The sequence below is a fragment of the Podarcis muralis genome, chromosome 1 (assembly GCF_964188315.1).
Source record: "Podarcis muralis chromosome 1, rPodMur119.hap1.1, whole genome shotgun sequence".
In the NCBI taxonomy this organism is placed as follows: Eukaryota; Metazoa; Chordata; class Lepidosauria; order Squamata; family Lacertidae; genus Podarcis; species Podarcis muralis.
The window spans coordinates 29,575,998-29,593,958 of NC_135655.1; the positions used below are offsets into that span (position 1 = coordinate 29,575,998).

Here is a 17,961-nt window from a genome sequence, read left to right on the forward strand (position 1 = left end):
GCCTTTCAGCTGTAAACAAACAAACAAACAAACAAACAAACAGAAATGGATAGAGAAGGGGGAACATAAGAAGAACTGTATAAAGTTAGGCACAGTGTGAAGAAAGCATCATAAAACTAGAATCCAGTGAAGTTGAATGGTGGGAGATTCAGGACAGGCAAAAAGAAATACTTATCTCACAGCGTATACTGAAACTATGCAGTTCACCACCACAAGATGTGAGGGTGGCTGCCATTAGGTGCTTTTTAAAAGGAGATTGGACAGATTCATGGATAATAAGGCTTTCATAGAATGATAAGAGTTAGAAGGGACCACAAGGGTCATCTAGCCAAACCCCTTGCAGTGCATGAATGTTTTGCCCAACATGGGGCTCGAACCCACAGCGCTGAGATTAAGAGTCTCATCCTCTACTGACTGAGCTACCAAGGTGGCTGTGATAACATATCTACTTCCTCCAGGATCTGAGGCAGCTTGCTTCAAACTACCAGTTGCTGGAGATTCTGAGCAGAAGAGTGCTATTGTGCTTGTGTTCAGCTTGTGTGATTTCTAGCTGGCCACTGTGGCAAACAAAATGCTGGACTTAATGTACATACGGTCTGATCCCGCAAGACTCTTGTGTTCTTGCATTGTTCTAATGGATTACCAATTCTCTATCATCATATGAGGTCACAAGTTGCACACAGATGCCCCAGGAAGACTTTTATGTGGAAATCTGTTCTATGAACAATGCTGCCTTCTTTGGGATTTTATTGGTCAGCCCAGCCCACGTACGGACTGGTAGCAGCTCCAAGCTTTCTGTTCAATATTCATTTTTAAACAGAGATGCTAGGAATTGAATTAGGACTTTCTGAATGCAAAGCATGCTCTCTGTGCCCGATACGTAGCTCTTGTTTTGTCTTAAATGGTAGTTCCCACTTAGAAACACCTTAGGAAACTGCACCTGCTTTGTCGTTACTGCAGTCCTCTTTTGGTTGCTATGTAAATGGCTAAAATTGCAATTCACAATCTAGAAACTTGCTCAACTTGATGAAATGCTTCCATTTTTTATGGTATAAATGGTATACAAGTAAAATGTGCCATGTAGCCCACAAAGCAGGATTTGACACTGACCTTCAGGTCCCTTGCTTATATACTGACTTTTTAAAAATGCTTATTTCCTTGAAGGTTAGGACATTTGTGAGCTAAGAGTGGGAGTGTCCTCTGGTGACTTAAATTTAATTTTTAAAGAACACTTTATTTAAATTGAGGTTGAAAATGTTCAGTTGTCACATTAGCATCTCTCATTTGAATTTCCTTCAATAAGTGACTTGTTAATGAGGTGTTAAATTATCACCTTGGGAACCCAGGGACTAGTCAAAACTAATTTGGGCAGAGCAAAACTTTTGTTGTTGCTGCTGACCTCAAGAATCCCAAGCTGTGCCAAGGAGCTGTTGGGAAAACAAATACTTTGGGGGTCATAAAGAGTTTCCTGCTTCTCCTCAGGGGTCTGACAGCTTTAAACATCACTTACTGGGTTTGTGCTTCTGGCAGGGGGTCTTTTAAATCTAACAAACCGCTCCTCCCCTTGCATTCTCAGAAGGCCCTAGGAGTAGGCTCCAGGAAAACTGTTAATCTGGCATGAGTTGAATCTTTGGCCCATTTAGAAGAATGTTAATAGATGAGCATATTGTACTCTTTATTGTAATATTTACCAGAACAGCATGTTGAATGCATTTGTAGTTTTGAGTCGTGCACCTCTTTCATTTTTTCCTCAGGCCAAGTGCCTAAAGAAACTATTTGAATTGTTCCCCTTGCCCCTTGGTTGGAATAAGTTTTTCCTGTGCAGTATTAGACAGGAAGAATAGTGTTTGAACTAGAGTCATTGCGGTTCTGTTCCCCAGTGTTCTGCTCACTGGATATCCACTTAAACCAAGGTGAAAATTAGAAGTGCTGATCATTCTTTGCTTTCACTTATTTAAATGTGGATCTCTTATGAATATCAGTCTTTTTTCAAACCAGTTACTTTGCATCAGAGCTTTCCAAACTGTGTGTTGTGACACATTAGTGTGTCATGCAAATGCTCCCTGCTCTATTCCTGGGGCTGGAAAGGGGTTAGTTTAACTTCCAGTTTGCTAGTAAAACTGAATTATGTGTCACGAAATGATGCATGGCCAAAAAGTGTGTCACCAACATGAAATGTTGGGAAAGCTCTGCTTTACATGTTGATGAGGCTGAATCTCTTTTTGCTCGAGGCTAGAGCTCTCTGATTATGCTTTTTTTTGCTATTCTTTTTTCCTGATGATCTGAAACATTACCACGATGACTTTTTTTTCATCTAACTCATATGCCTAAACTATATAGCTAGCGAAACCTTCAGCTTCACCCAGCCTTTATCTACCATGTTGAGAACTTCAACTAGAATTTGCTAAAAACTGTACGGTGCTAAGCTTCTAGCTTCTGTTGCCACTGTTTTGCTTTTACCTGAGGCTAACAAGGTACAAAGGCTAAAATGAGTTTGGGTTGAATTTTTTAATGTCCCTTTATATATCCTTATATAACTTACCTGTGTTTTTTACCAAGTGTGCCATACCATGGGTATATTCATCTCCCTTCCTAGGAAATTGTCAACGACATGAACTTCCTTCTCTATCAGTGATGTGGCCTCAAATATTTAAGCTTTGCTTCCAATTTTAATAGTGGATTGTTTCCTTTTCGAGGGTGCATGAACATTATCTCACTTTAAAGTATTGTAGTCCATTTTACATATAAAAATGAGTTAACGAATAGTCTCGGGCATTGGATAGCTCAGTTGGTTTAGAGTGTGGTGCTGTTAACGCCACAGTTGCAGGCTCAATCCTCGTATGGGACAGCTGCAAATTCCTGCACTGCAGTGGGTTGGACTAGATGATCATCAGGGTCCCTTCCAACTCTACAATCCTATGATTCTATTATCTGAATTTCTTGCATTCCAGGATAATGCATCCTAATGTGGAATGTATTCTCTATTGGACTGCCTGGCTATATTGCATTTTCCCATACATCATTTTCCTTTTCTTTTCGTAAGATTAATGATTTTTGTAGATGTAACTGATTAGCAATAAACTCTGGAGAAAAATGGGAGATGAGCAAGTTGCTTTGAAACTCTAAAAGGAAAGAAGATTCCTCTGTTTTCCTATACTCGTCATGTGCACAAAACTTTTTTCATTTAATCGTATTGCTTCTCTGAATTCAGAAGGGTGGTTAAGCTTTGATATTGGCCTTTCTAGGAAAAACAAGCAGATGGTAAATATACTCTGCACTCCCTGTTATATTAAACGACTAAATTGTTTCCATGAAACGCCTTGTAAACATCCCTCATAGAACACTCTCCTCTGAAGTCTGCAAATTCCATGGCTCGTAAAGAAAGTGGTATTTGTACATGTCCTGATGTTCCCACCCTCTGTCGCTTGTTGGTCAGAATTATCCATACAACTTACAAGCACTCTTGGACAAAAGGTTATGGGATGAGCGTGTTTACTGCCCAAAGGCTAACCCTAACCCTTGTTCTCTATATGTTTACAGTTACTTTTGAATGTATGAGAACAATGCATTTTGGGTTTTGTTCTATATCTGCTGAGGTGTGTGTTTAAAGATCAAAGCATGGCTGTCAGTTCAGCAGACATAGTCCTAGTCTCCTCCCTTTCCAAGACTAATAGTTTTTATTTCTTTTGAAACCTGGCGCTTCATGTGTTTCATCTGTCTGCCATTGGCATGGGTTCAGATGGTGGTGTCCGTGATTACTTTACAGATTCTGGTATGCTTGTATGGCATGCCATTTCAGTGGCTAGATATGTTGACAAAATGCAAGTTACTGATCTGACCGTGCCGTGTAGGAGGGCACACAAAATCCTTTCTTCCATGAATGCTGAATGAAGAAAAGATCACTGAATGGAAAGAGCTTGACTTGTGAATTTGAAGCTTCAAATCTAATGACCTCAGAGCAAGAGATGTATATTTTCTTGCAGCAATAAATGCCAGTTATTGTATGAATATTGCAACCTTATCAAACAGAATGTGCTTAACCAGTTTTCTCCCCTTCTGAAAAGAGGGGGCATACTGTTCAAGTGAACTGTATGCCAACCTGTAAAACCCATAGGCTTAGCAACAAAATGTAATGAGGCATTGTTGACAGTTGTTGTCAGTGGTGGAAAGGCTTTACTGCTAATACAGATTTGGCTGTGTGTTCAGATATAGAGGAGACCAAACAGTTTTCTCTACGGTAACACTCCTCCGTGGTTTGGGCTAGGCAGCCGCCGTGCATGTGCTTCAAGCACTCTTGGACTAGGAGTTGATTGGAAGATTCTTTTCTAGTATTAGCAGGAATTTAGAAAAATAAAATGTTACTGAAGAGATTGCAGTGCCACACTCCTAGCTGCTTATGATTTCACCCATATTGCTTGTTATTAAGTTAATTGTAAACAGAGTTATTCTCAAATGTTTAAGACTCTTGTGAACAAAGGCAATTGCTTCTGAAGTTGTAAAATATTACTAGATCTCAGAAGAATAGCTAAATGGAAGTGTGTTAACCTGGTGCATATTTTTGACCCCAGGCTCTCCAATTTTTATATTATTGTTCCCGTCTAATAGGACATATGGGTGCAATAACGATTGTCCCAAGGAGCATCACTGTCAGTTGCTCTTTGTGAATGAGCACATTCTTTTACCTAAAGGCCATTCTACGTAAGGTAATTCATAAGGCCCCCCAGCACAGTTGCTTCTCACTTGATTCTGCCCTTGGTTAACAAATCATTCCAATTAAAAATATGTATATGTCCACTGTCAGTTCTGAAGAAGTGAGGAGTTTCCCACTTAAATGCTTCTAAAACTACACCAAGTAGAAACTTCTGCAGCAAATAATAGAGACCTGGGAAACCTGGTGCATTAAATCTATTTTCATCATGATTTCAGGGACCAAATAAAAGCTACATAACTGGCTACTGGTAGTTCATGAACCACAGTTTAAGCATAACAGTTAATATGCTGATGCAGATTGTTTCTTAATCTTGCCAGAGACAAGTATGAGAGCTGTAGTTGATGCTGATGTTCAGAACTTGATGACCTTCTAGTTGAGTACAAGCAAACACCCTCATCCTTTGCATAGAGGCTCTGTTAGTAGTCAGTAAATTCATCTGACCTGGTCTGTCACCTGCTTGGTCTTTCTCTTTGCCACTGGTACCAGGGACAAGCTTCCCTCCCCAGAGGAATAGCAGTTCTGCAGTGGGATGTGGATTTCTGCATCATGGGAACAAAGGGGTTCAGTATCTCCCTGCCTCCCAGGTGCTATTTAAAGATAACACAAAAGGTGTTTTAAATGTGTTCATGCGTTTAACACATTTGCTGCTTTGGCCCTGGTTGCTCATTATTACTTACTGTTTTGTGTTTACATTATATTCTCAAGGTGTTAATCTTGTAGAAGCTAATAATTGTGCAGTGTAATTTGAGATCCTCTGAAGTGCAAAGAATTTAACAAGCAGGACTTTGGGATCACTCACTATTCAAATCCCAAATATTTGACTTTAATGTCAGCCCAATCAGCACTTCTAAATGCAAAAGCACAGATGTGTAGTAGCACAGACTAATAAAATGTTGTAGGACAACATCTTTTACATCTGCAGAGTAACTGAAGCTATCCCACTGAGTTACACTGCATAAAGCTTTGCTATGAGTTGATGTTGTGGCTAGTATTTACTATTAACTCATACATGTTGGCTAACATGGATACTTCCCTTTAAAATAGGATACCCAGATCATTTCAATGTAAACTTTAGGGGAAACGGCCGCTCAGAGGAGAAGATGAGCTGATAAAATGTTAAAAAGCTGTTGTATTTCTACTGCCAAGAATCTGTCATGCAGCTTAAAGCAAGTGTGGGGGGTGGGGAGGATTATGTTATAAGCAGAACATCAACTGCTGTACTCTAGCATAAAAGCGGAAAGCACTGGTCCACAGTCTATAGGAATAAACGCATGGCACGTCTCAAATGCCAGATTTGCTTAGCAATCATCATGGTGTTATGACAGCTGAGATGTCCTCATATTAAATTACAAATAGCCTGGCTATTGTACATGAGAGGTCACACACTGCTTTGAATCTGCAGCTGAAATATGAAAGGAAGGGGGTGGAATCATTTTTATACACCAGTGAAACAATTTAATTTCTATTAAAACTTCGCTTAAAGCTGTTGTACACATCTTTAGCTGTGTTTTGTACATTGTGGCTAATACATGGTGCTGAATCTTTCTAAGTTTGGCAACACATGCCAGGTCTAGTAAACCTTTGTAAATGATAAAACCTAGAGCAGAATGGAGATCTGTGGATGGGCCACACCTGACTATTTCATGTTAGGTGTGGAACAAGTTAAAACACAGATGCAAAGGGACAATTGGGAGCTTAAAGCACATTTCTAGTTATTCCTTAGCAAGCAGGATGGGCTGATAGTGCTGACAAACTTTGCAGTATGGGTGTATCCAGGATTTATTGGGGGGGGGGCAGAACCAAGCTATCTGTGATGCAATTGGTGAGTTAAGTATTTTTATTTATTTACTTGATTTAGGGGGGACAGCTGCTCCCCCTTGGCTATACCCATGCTTTGCAGACACCTTTGCTGGTCTGCAGAGGAAAAAAGTCTGCTTGCAGGCACAGCAAATGGACAAAGCAAGTTTTGTTGTGGTGCTGACAGTGAGACCCTTTGAAGTTGTCACCTGGTGTCATAAAAATATCAGGTGGCTGAACCTCTCAAAGTGGCCCATGGGTTGGAGGAGGTCCAGAACATTAGTGTTCATGCAGAAAATACCTGATTAAGAAGAGTGTGCAGCCAAAATGCCACTTTATTAAACCCCCTATGCTTTAAATCCCACTTAGTGCTATCTACTTTCTCACTGTGGTATACATAAGGCAGGCGTTTTCAACCTTTTTGATTCCACGGCTCCCTTGGCCAACTACATTCTGCGGCACCCCAGTGGGGCTCAGGAGCCCAGTTATGTCACCCCTTGCCTGCAGAGCTGGCAGCCTCTCACCCTTTTTCGAACACCCTCCCTTGTGGAGTGTTTCCTCAATCTCCTCTCCTTGAGCGTCGTCCCTGGTCTCTGAGCTCCCTCCTGCCCCATAGAGAGCTGCCTCCTCACACTGCCCCACAGGGGCCCGGGACTTATCTGTCCATTCCCAACAGCAAGGGCTGTTGGACTGGCTGACTGGATTTCCTTGCCCGCTTGCTTGCTTACTCAGAGGCCAATTCAGTTCCTGGCAACCAGCACCCCCTGGCCAGCCCCAGAGGCACCATTTGCCTGGGGAGCTTGTTGGCATTGTCCAAATACAGATGATTGATGATCTCTTTCCAGACTGAAGTGGAATGATGGTGTGTTTCCTTTAAGGATATAATTTCTACATAGACAGAGTAAGATTGGTCTCTTGCAAGCACAGTCGGCAGTTCCAAATGAAGAGTTCTCACGAGGTGGGATGTTGCAGGGGGTTTAGTACTAAAACATATCTTCTTGCAAGTAAATGCTATCTGGTCCTGGACTTGAACTTTTGTGATTCAAGTAGTATACTTCATTATAGGTTTCAAAAATGTCGTGTAGAGAAACTATTTTGATCAGTGCTTTGCTTGTTTTTGTGGCTGTGGATTTTGGCATGTATAGGGAGATTGGCCGGAGGTTAAAATAAATTTGGAAGCTGTGCTGAAATTCAGAAGAGCATTTTGGTTGTAATGAGGAGGTGGTAGTTTGATTCCCTCTGGCCATGAAAATGCATGGTAGACAGTTCTGAGTTTTATCAGACTGTTAGATTCATTGGGTAGCACCTCAACAGTTTAGCATGCATGCCCAGCACCATTTCTGACAAATAACTGGACTCATCCAACCCATTAGTTAGTTTCTTTTGACAGTCTTTAATTGGAGGGTATTGTCAGAGAAACATACTCCTTGGCTGTATGCTTGAGGTAGTAATTTAGTTGCTTAGGAAGGTAGTAATTTAGTTGCTTAGGGAGGACTTTCTGTAAGAATAAAGATAAGATAGCAAATGTACGCAACTGATTAAGTACTTCCAGTTTTTCAACTGGCAGGATTAAAGGGTATGAAAGTACACAGTGTGCTAATGAGTTTCTAGCTTTGCTTTAGATCAGGGATAGGGACTTCCATAATCCCTGAGCATTTGGGCTGTGTTGAATCGGGGTTGATGGGAGCTGGAGGGTTACAGTTTTCCCAACTCTGCATAATTGAGACCAAGAGGAAGAGTTGGTTGACTGGGTGGGGGCATATTGGGGCTCTCTTGTTGGTAGAGTGCTCTCACCAGTGAACCCAGACAGGGCTGGAACATCTCTGTCCCATCCAGGCCCCTCTCCAGCATGGCAGATCAGGGGTTTGCATCACTCTGAATTAAAGGTATGAGGAATCTAGCTTATTGATCATGCATTGTACCATCTAATAATAAATAGTACATTTTCACAGGTTAGTCAAAAAAGAAATGGAAGCTAGCTTTTAGAACTGACTTTGAAAATGCAGTGCTTTCAACATGTGGAGAGCAGCGCTAACCGTGTCATAATACCATAATCTCAATTATGAAATGCAATGTTACTGATACTGTGCATTGTGCCTGCTGATTTCAGAGCCAGTTGTATGGAAAGCATGTAAATCGTAACCAGCATAAAGCATTAGTGAACCACAGGAACTATAACATTTTGGTACTTAACTTGCCTCTATTTTCAGCTACCTTTGCAGTTTCTTGGATTTCACCAAGGGGAAACAAAGCTGTTGGCTGGAAAAAAAATGCTGGCAAAGTTGCCAAGATACATTCCTTCAGGCTAGAGCACGGGTTCCAAAGCTTTTTCTAATTCTATGCCAGAGGTTCAGGACATATACTTAGCCACCTTGTTTCTACAGAAATAGAGACCTATCTTAAATCAGTTTCTGTGCATCTAGTTGAAATATTTTTTGTCCATTTTGTCATATTAATCCCACCTGCATGTCCTACATGCATCCCTAGTGGTCAGGTTTGAGGAGTTTTGGACAGTCGTGCTTCTGCAGGACTGCTTTGAGAATCACAGTTAAGTAATCCATCATGTGGAGCTCTGTGTTCAGCAGAAGAGAACTTGTAAAGAGCTCCCCTAATCCCTGTTGGGTTACTTGCCTGAATGTGTGGGCTAAAAGTAAGGAGGAGGTGAGGTACACATACCTCACCCCAGTGTCCCCACATATGCTGTATTTCAGTGGCATTTGATAACCCTTGCACCTGATGGGGTGGCCTGTAGCCAAGGAGGCCGTGTAGGCGAGGGCAATAAGGTCACACTGATTAGGCCAAGGAGGTCACATGAGCGAGATCAAGTAGTTTTGGTTTTTCCCAATCTTCCTCCCTTCTAAAGGTGTGAACACTTGAAGTATTGGAGTTGTGTAAGTACTTGGTGCCAAACTAAACTGAAAAGTGTCTAACTTTGGTTTAGAATGGGCCCCTGCTGTCACAATTTCTAGTGTGGGTCAGTGTCTCCCTGTTGGATAAGTATGTAAAGCTATCCGATGAGTCTCCAAAGATTTGGAGATGTCATCAACACACTGATGTTGCCAGATTTCTGATTTTAGAGTGTAAAGCTATATGTCCTCTCCATTTAGTAAGTACAGATCTGGAGGGCACATGGTCTGTGTGTGTATCTAGGTGAGGGCAGGGTACGGTATTCTGTTCTTTGGAAAAAGAGTGAAGTTTCACATCTATTTGCAGCAGCATCAAAGGAGTTTTGTCTTCTGACGCCCAAGGTAGAAATGAATTAGAGTTATACGGAGCAGGGTTTTTTTGTTCACAAAACCCAACTTACATTTCCTCTGGCTTTCAGAACATGCCTAAAGCATCATTCATCTGGTTGTAAATGCAGTCCAAATACAGAATGCACTTCCTCAGCTCTTTTAGCCAACCTTAGGAATCCATGATGTATTAGTCATACAGGGAGCAGTATCTGGTTCTTGGAGTAGGCATTTCTTTTACCCCAAGAGATTCAAAACTACTGGCAAGTGGTTTCCTGGTGCCCCTTTCCCAATTCATCTAGTGCTTGGGGCCAGAAACCCCGCCCCACCCTTTAGTTGTTGTAGCTGAAGCTTGTCCCATGCCCGATGGACCAAACTCCTAATGAGCAGTACATTCACTTACACCAGGATTTCTTGTTTATCTTTTGTATACACAACTGGTTTATACTTGTGTATGAAGTTATGTGTATGTCTTTCGGGAATTCCCCATAAACAGGAACATTTCTTACATCCAAGAACTTGTGCCACAATACTTCAATTACAGTTCTTGATAAAGTGATAGTACCATGCACCTATAATACTGATGAGCTTTAAATAGGCATGAGATTCCGTCACCATAATACACCTCTGCTCAAAGATTTGCAATGGCTGGTGAGTTGTTACTTTACGTTCATAGTTTTACTGTTACTTTACGTTCATAGTTTTACTGTTGGTCTATAAAGCCTTAATAGCTTGGGCCCAGCTTACTTGAAGGTTCGCCTTGACTTGACTTCTACATGTGTCATATAATTTACAAGTCCATTTGAGAGGAGTTGGATCTTCAAGTGGGGCAGCATCTGCGCTTTGAAACGCTCTGCCTATTGATATAGGCAATATACACTTGTTTTTTTAAAGTTTTGCTGATTTTACCTATGTTTTCTTGGTAATTATTTGAGGTTTTTATGGTATAAATTGTACCAAATAAATAACCACTCAGTGCTACCTAGCTCTAAATTGAGTACAAACCTGGACTAGCCCACTATTGTTCTTTCAGTTCTCTTGCATTCCAGCTAGATTTGTCAGTGACTCCATACATGCTATATTCCATTGTCTTTTGTGCAGCACTAAGCCCAAGAGAAGCAGATGTGCCAATTTCTCCTGGTAACTGAAGAGAGAGAGTAGTGTCATTCAGCTGCCAGAAGGGAGCAGGCCTTAAGAATTGTGGCCATCTTCTCCACACCCACCCCGAATAAATGTTTAAATAATTTCCACCAGTTTCTCTCAAATCAAAGCCAGGAAAACATATAAATGCAGCCAGAGTTACCTAAGCCTTGTTAGGTTGAATGTGGCCAGAATTACAGTGGAAATGCGAATAAACGTTTGTCCCAGATTCCATTGTGAATTTCTGATTAAACTGTGGGCCAGCTCCTTGTAAAACTGAAGACAGCACACACTCACTTTAAAAATGGCAAATGTGGTAGAAGCCTGAAGCTTGAATTTGCAGGAAATTAGTGTTTTATGAGCCCCCCTGGCCCTGACAGACAGCACACATAATAAAAATTAAACGCTGGATTTCAAGTTCACACTGTTGAAAAGGCTGTGCTATTAAACAACCTTGTTTCCACTACATCTTAATTTTCTTTGGGAACAATTGAGCTTTCAGGTGAACTCCTGTGGAGTGCATAGAGGTTTGTTTTTTAATTTAAAAAAATCCACAAAGTTGAAATTGTATGGGAAATGGGCAAAACTGAATATTGTTCACCTAACCTGGATGAGCTCATAGTGGTTTTAGCAATGGAACTTAACTAGATTTAGTAAAAGTTACAGATAGGTAGCCGTGTTGGTCTGCCATAGTCAAAACAAAAAAAATTCCTTCCAGTAGCACCTTAAAGACCAACTAAGTTAGTTCTTGGTATGAGCTTTCGTGTGCATGCACACTTCTTTCAGATTTAGTAAAGTATATGTATAATAATTGTCATAATAGGTGCTGTCTTAGACTAGTGAAAACATGTGTTCTGCAGTAGGCCCAGTTGATGCAAGGTAAAAAACGTTTTGCTTGATCATGTAGCATAAATCTGGCTCCTTATGGCCTTTCTTACTAATTTTGGGTCTTTAATTGATTAAAGTAATGATTCTTTTTAATTTGCCACCATACCTACAAACTAAAAATGTGTTGAATCTAGAGATCCCATAAGTGTAATTCTGTGTTCAGAGCCTCTTGCTCACAAATGGGTTGTGTGTCATTTTTACTCATTGCTTTCTGTAACCCCTGAAAATTCTCTCAAGGGATTGGGGGGGGGGGATATCTTCCATCAGTGTGGATGGTGGCACAGGAGACTGTGGGAGAGGGAATTGGTGCAATTTGTCTAGCTTCCAGGAGCAGGAAATGTCACGGGATTGCCAGACCTTTGGCTGGTTTCAAGCCACAAAACTGATATGTATTCCACTTAATGGCAACATGGTTAAACTCCCATAAAATGGAGAAAATACTTCTTAACTAGTCTGGTTCTTGAAACCGGGGATATTGCAAGTGGTGGTTTCATACTTGTAGAATAGTACTTGGAACATTCACAGCAATGCTTCTTAAATGGAAACTTGCTGTTCACTGTTTAGGGTTTATCATTACAGGTAGGTAGCCGTGTTGGTCTGCCGTAATCGAAACAAAATAAAAAAATTCCTCCCAGTAGCACCTTAGAGACCAACTAAGTTTGTTATTGGTATGAGCTTTCGTGTGCATGCACATCTGAAGAAGTGTGCATGCACACGAAAGCTCATACCAATAACCAACTTAGTTGGTCTCTTAAGGTGCTACTGGAAGGAATTTTTTTATTTTGTTTCGACTAGAGTTTATCATGTTTGACAGATTTATGTTTGCATTAATACTTAATAATACTGGTGTGAATATATCCTCTGAATTTAATAGCAAGTTTTAAAATGTCTGTTGTACTTAGTCTCAGTGTTGTTTTTAAATTTGAAACGGAATAATAGAAGGGTCCCCCCCCTTTATTTTCATGGCCCTTGCTACTATTTGCAACCAGATGCTGTTTTAGAGTGTTTTTATATAATGCTACAATTGCCTGGAAATTGAAGATGTGGTGAAAGTCAACTTCATTGTACTTGTCACAAGCAGAAGCTTCTTTGGCTCTTATGAGTGAATAAGATGTTGTTAAAGCAGTAGTAGGAAGTTCAAGCTCACTGACCTTCTTATTCTTTTAAATAAGATTTCTTAACCTACCTTTCACCATAAAGTGCAGATGTCTCTGGGAATCCCACCAACAGGGTATGTGTTCAATACCACTCTCCCACTTACGATCCAAAACAACTGGCATTTGTAGGCATATTGTTTCTGATATATATATATATATATATATATATATATATATATATATATGCGCTTTCGTAGATTTTCACGGGTATAGGTATGCAGGTTTTGGTGTCCTCGGGTGTCTTCCCGTGTAAAAGTTGGGGTGTCTAGGCGACGTTTCGACGAGGTCTCACTCGTCATCTTCAGGCTGGTGCTTTCGGCTTCTTGTTACTGGAACAGAGCAGGATCTCAGTGTTTGAGTTCCTATAAATACTGTTGAGGGGTGTGGTGTATAGCCTCCAATGTTCTGGGCCGAGAGGAAGTTCCCAGGCTAGTGTGCCTTTTCTTCTTTTGTTCCTTAGTTGCTTGAGGGATATCTTGAGTGATTTCTTGAGTGATATCCTGAGTACCACTTAGGTGGGTCATTAGGTGTGGATTAGTTGCTAAAGCCTTTGTGTCTTGACCTCTTGATGGCACCTCCGGATGCTGCACCCCCCTGCAATCCCTACACAGATCTGGCTGGCACAGGCCACAAAACCACAGCTCGCCCCTATACACGAAGCCAAGCCAGAGCACAACTACAGCCATCTTCTCAGAAAAACTCTTCACAAAGTTCAAGAGGTCAAGACACAAAGGCTTTAGCAACTAATCCACACCTAATGACCCACCTAAGTGGTACTCAGGATATCACTCAAGAAATCACTCAAGATATCCCTCAAGCAACTAAGGAACAAAAGAAGAAAAGGCACACTAGCCTGGGAACTTCCTCTCGGCCCAGAACATTGGAGGCTATACACCACACCCCTCAACAGTATTTATAGGAACTCAAACACTGAGATCCTGCTCTGTTCCAGTAACAAGAAGCCGAAAGCACCAGCCTGAAGATGACGAGTGAGACCTCGTCGAAACGTCGCCTAGACACCCCAACTTTTACACGGGAAGACACCCGAGGACACCAAAACCTGCATATATATATATATATATATATATATAGTTTAATCTCATTTTGAATCTCCCTAGTTGATGGCCAACACTTGCGATGGCCACTTCTCACTCAGTGAAACTATAGAATTTGCTATTTTCTTGTGGTTTACTGGAGAGTTGTTGTAGCTGACACTCCATGAGGGATGGTTTGAGTGCAAGTTGTAAAAGACTGGGTCCAAATCCAACCAAACACAGCTTAGAGTGCATTTACTCTACACAATGTGGCTATGATTGTGAAAAAAAATCATATCTTAGCTACTGACACACTGCCATTCACAATAGTACATAGCCAAGGATAGTTTTACCTAATCTTGAATAATAACAGTTTTGTTTTGTTATGTAGCAAAATATTAAATTGAAAGAGACAGATTGTGCTTAATCATGGCTCCAGTTATTCCATGTTGTTGGTCCATAGAGAAACTGGAGGCATCATGAGTACACTTTCCCCAACTCACATAGAACCATTAATGTGAACTGGAGCTTATATGAGTAGCCTTATTTAGCCAAGTCTGCCTCTTTGCTTGCATACTCCCTTGCACAGGTGTTTTGTCCCTGTAAGGTCCAGTTCACCTTAAAGGCACTGCATACTGTGAGAGAAGATGATACATGAGCTTAAGGTAGACTCCCACACCCTTGCCTGTGTACATCCTGAACCCTAGCGAAGTGTGAACTAATTAGAAGCAACCCTGGGAGATGCTTGATGAGATTTTTGATAGGGATAGTGCTTAGCTTTGGATGCCTTGGGCAGGAAAGCGGCAACTTCACAGCTAAGTGCCACTTCTGCATAATGGTGTCGTGGACAATCTGTCATCATGGAAGGAGAGTGAAGAGTATTTTAAGTGCTTCATTCAGAGCTTGTTAATCTTGTTATAAGTGCATGCGTGGCTTCCTTTTTGCAATCTCTACTCCCTCAGCATCTCCAAACAGCAAGCATTTGTTTTCAAGCTCCTCCAGTCACCTTTGTATTTCTGCTGGGTTCTCAAAATCAGAGCTGTGTACTTAAACAGGCTACAAACTATATATAAAAACAAGTTTTTAATCTACTTTTAGTGGTGACCTAACCTATGTTTGTACCTTGGCATCAAAACTTCACTTTTTACCAACAGTGAAGCTTCTTGTGAATTGAATGTGTTGTGTAAAGGAACAGACACTTGAAACTTCATAGAAACTAATCTTCTCCTCCTAAAAAGGTCTGTTGAATTATTATGCAGTGCACAAACATAAGCAGATGCACAAACTTTTAATATCCGTTTCCTTTCACAAATGACATTAGAAATAAGCATTGGAAAAGAATGCAACCAACGTTAGTAGTATAATCACAAGCTTTAGAAATTGGAGGGTGGGATGTCGCATAGTTACAAAACAGATGCCTGTTTGAAAAGCTGTGTTGCAAGTGTAGAGGAAGGAAGATCTTGTTATCCTCTGTGGGTGATTACTTTGCTTTTAAACCCTAATGGCCTCCAGTGAAATCAGTTTCTCATCAAAGGACTAGCTGGGGTATAAAACAAACACTGATGCTGCAGGCTTCCCTTGCTTGTTTGTGGAATAAGAATTCAACTTATGCTTGGCTTTGATGAGTTCAGAGGAAATGTATTTGTTGCCGTTGAACCCTGGTGCCTCCCTATGGGTGGTCCTTGCTGCCATTAGAGAGAGGGTTGGACTACCATCTTAAAAGGATGGCAGACACACCACTTATTCTCTGCCACTTATTTACTGGATATGAAGGTTTACCATCAGTTTCCTATAGGAAAATCCTCTGTTGCTGCAAAATTATTTAAAATACCAGCCTATCCAAGAAACATGCATTAATTATCTGTTAGTTTATTCAACAAGTGCAAATGAAATTCTCTGTGGGAAAATGTGGCTAATGTTGCATACTAGTGATTTCACATCACAACAAATTTGGTTATAATTTGAATAAGTAGCTGCAAGATTAGTCTTGACAGATCAGTGGTGAAGGTGCTGTAGGGGTTGTCGAGATATCTATCTTTCTATCTCTATCTGGGTCAGGCACTTCAAGAACCTAAAGGACAGCAATTCCTGGGGATAATGAAGTGAAGTTAAACACAAGTCTTTGTCTTTGTCCTCCAAAGATGTCAAAAACCATGTTTAAGCCATAGTCATTTTTTCATAGGCATGGAAATCCATCTAGTATTGTGATACAGATATTCTTGGTGTCTCATAGTCAAGAGCTGTTAATGATTAAAAAATCTCAAATTTTAATTTCTGAATCTTGTAAACCAAATGGGGATTGATTTGTAACCTTCCATATCCTGGAAGTTGAGACCTTGCATCATCCATTAACCACTTGGCAGATGGGAAACTGAGGCTGATAGTGATTCTACATTCTAAGCTGGTATTTGAACCCCTTCAGTCCCCGCTGAAGGAGAATTAGAGGGATTTCTCCACTCTTCCCACTCATGTCTTCTACTTCTAATGCCTGAGGCTGGATAGTTTCTCCAGTCAATATAATCTTGGCCACATTGAAGCCTTTTCCAAGGCAGGAGATAATAGCATTTCATAATTCTTTTTTAACAATATGTGCTTCCACCTTTATCAAGCTATTTTCACCTGTGTTGGCATCAAAATGTGATTTTGGAATCAGTTACAAAATCTCATTCGTTTGATTTTCCCTTTCAGGAAAGCAGCGTATACAACAGTTGGCTGAGAACATCAGGTATTTCCGAAGACGGCTTAAGGAAATGGGCTTCATCATCTATGGAAATGAAGACTCACCTGTTGTACCTTTGATGTTGTATATGCCAGCAAAAATTGGGTAGGTTATATAGGGAGATAGTGATCGTTTAGCTCTAGCAGAAGTAGTAACAATTGGATGTATTCCCAACTCCCTGCATAATAGTTGGTTCTACAGCAGTAGCAGAAGAAACAGTTAGGGAACTGACATTTGACTTATGGGAGCAGGGATATATGAAGCTACTTCTGTAGGAGGTTTGACTCCCAGACTCTTGGGAAGCTGGATTATTGCCCGGTTCCACATCCTACTTGCCTTGTTTTTTGTCACTGCATGGAATCACAGAGCATTCCTGGATATTTCTGCACAGTGCAAGCTGCTCAGATAGCAATTGGCAAAGGGGGGGGGGGTGGAATTCTTGGTGAGTGAGCTCCAAAGCTGGAGTTTCTGTGTTCTATCAAAGATACTTTCAAGTTTAAGTTACAAATCCGTTTAGAAGTAGCCTGCTAAAAGACCAGCCCCTGCCAAATAGAATCTTTCAGCTTTGTGTGAACTTAATACAGTGAAACCTTTCTAGAAAGACCACCTCCGGACTGAACAAAAGAGACCTTTGTATGCAGGCGCTGTGTGTTTCTAAGGCAAGCAGTCAGAACAGTGGCCTCCCAGGCATTCTTCACGAAAGCACCCCCCCCCCCCAAGCAGCATAGGCCTTGTATTGCCGCTGCTGCTGCTTCATTAATCTTGTCTTGCTTCCTTCACAGTGCATTTGGACGAGAGATGTTGAAAAGGCACATAGCTGTTGTGGTTGTGGGTTTTCCTGCCACTCCGATCATTGAATCCAGAGCCAGATTTTGTCTGTCTGCAGTGCTTACCAAAGAGATACTTGATATTGTAAGTATTCAAGATTGTCCCTGCTCTGTCATCTTTTAACTAGTCTTAGCAGTTGAGTATGAAAGAGATCTTCTGGTCAGGAGCAGCACATCACGAGACATGTGCTTAGGTTGGACCAGTGTTCTCCTAATTCTGGTGTTTTTAAAGTTACTGCATTCTCTTATGATTGCAATGGGGCACTGCATAACCTAAGTTAGACTGCTTTGGTTTGTAAGTCTAAGTGGGGGGAAATTCTGTCCCTCTAGAGTCCTAGAGGCCCTGTACTGAATCAGCCACGGTATTATTAAACAGTTGATTGACAGGAGAAGAGCTGTATGAAGATGTTCTAGACAACATTTCTGACTTTGTGACACTGCATTTGGAAAGAGGT

At 41.0% G+C, this 17,961-nt stretch overlaps 1 protein-coding gene across 1 annotated transcript in view; it reads left to right on the forward strand.

Annotated features, from left to right (window-relative positions):
* The window catches only part of SPTLC2 (serine palmitoyltransferase long chain base subunit 2), a 62,215-nt gene that overhangs the window by 34,681 nt on the left and 9,573 nt on the right, over positions 1-17,961 (forward strand). The window contains exons 10-11 of the mRNA XM_028718557.2: positions 16,649-16,784; positions 17,462-17,591. Of these exons, the coding sequence (XP_028574390.1) occupies positions 16,649-16,784; positions 17,462-17,591 (266 nt within the window). The remainder of the gene's footprint in view (positions 1-16,648; positions 16,785-17,461; positions 17,592-17,961) is intronic.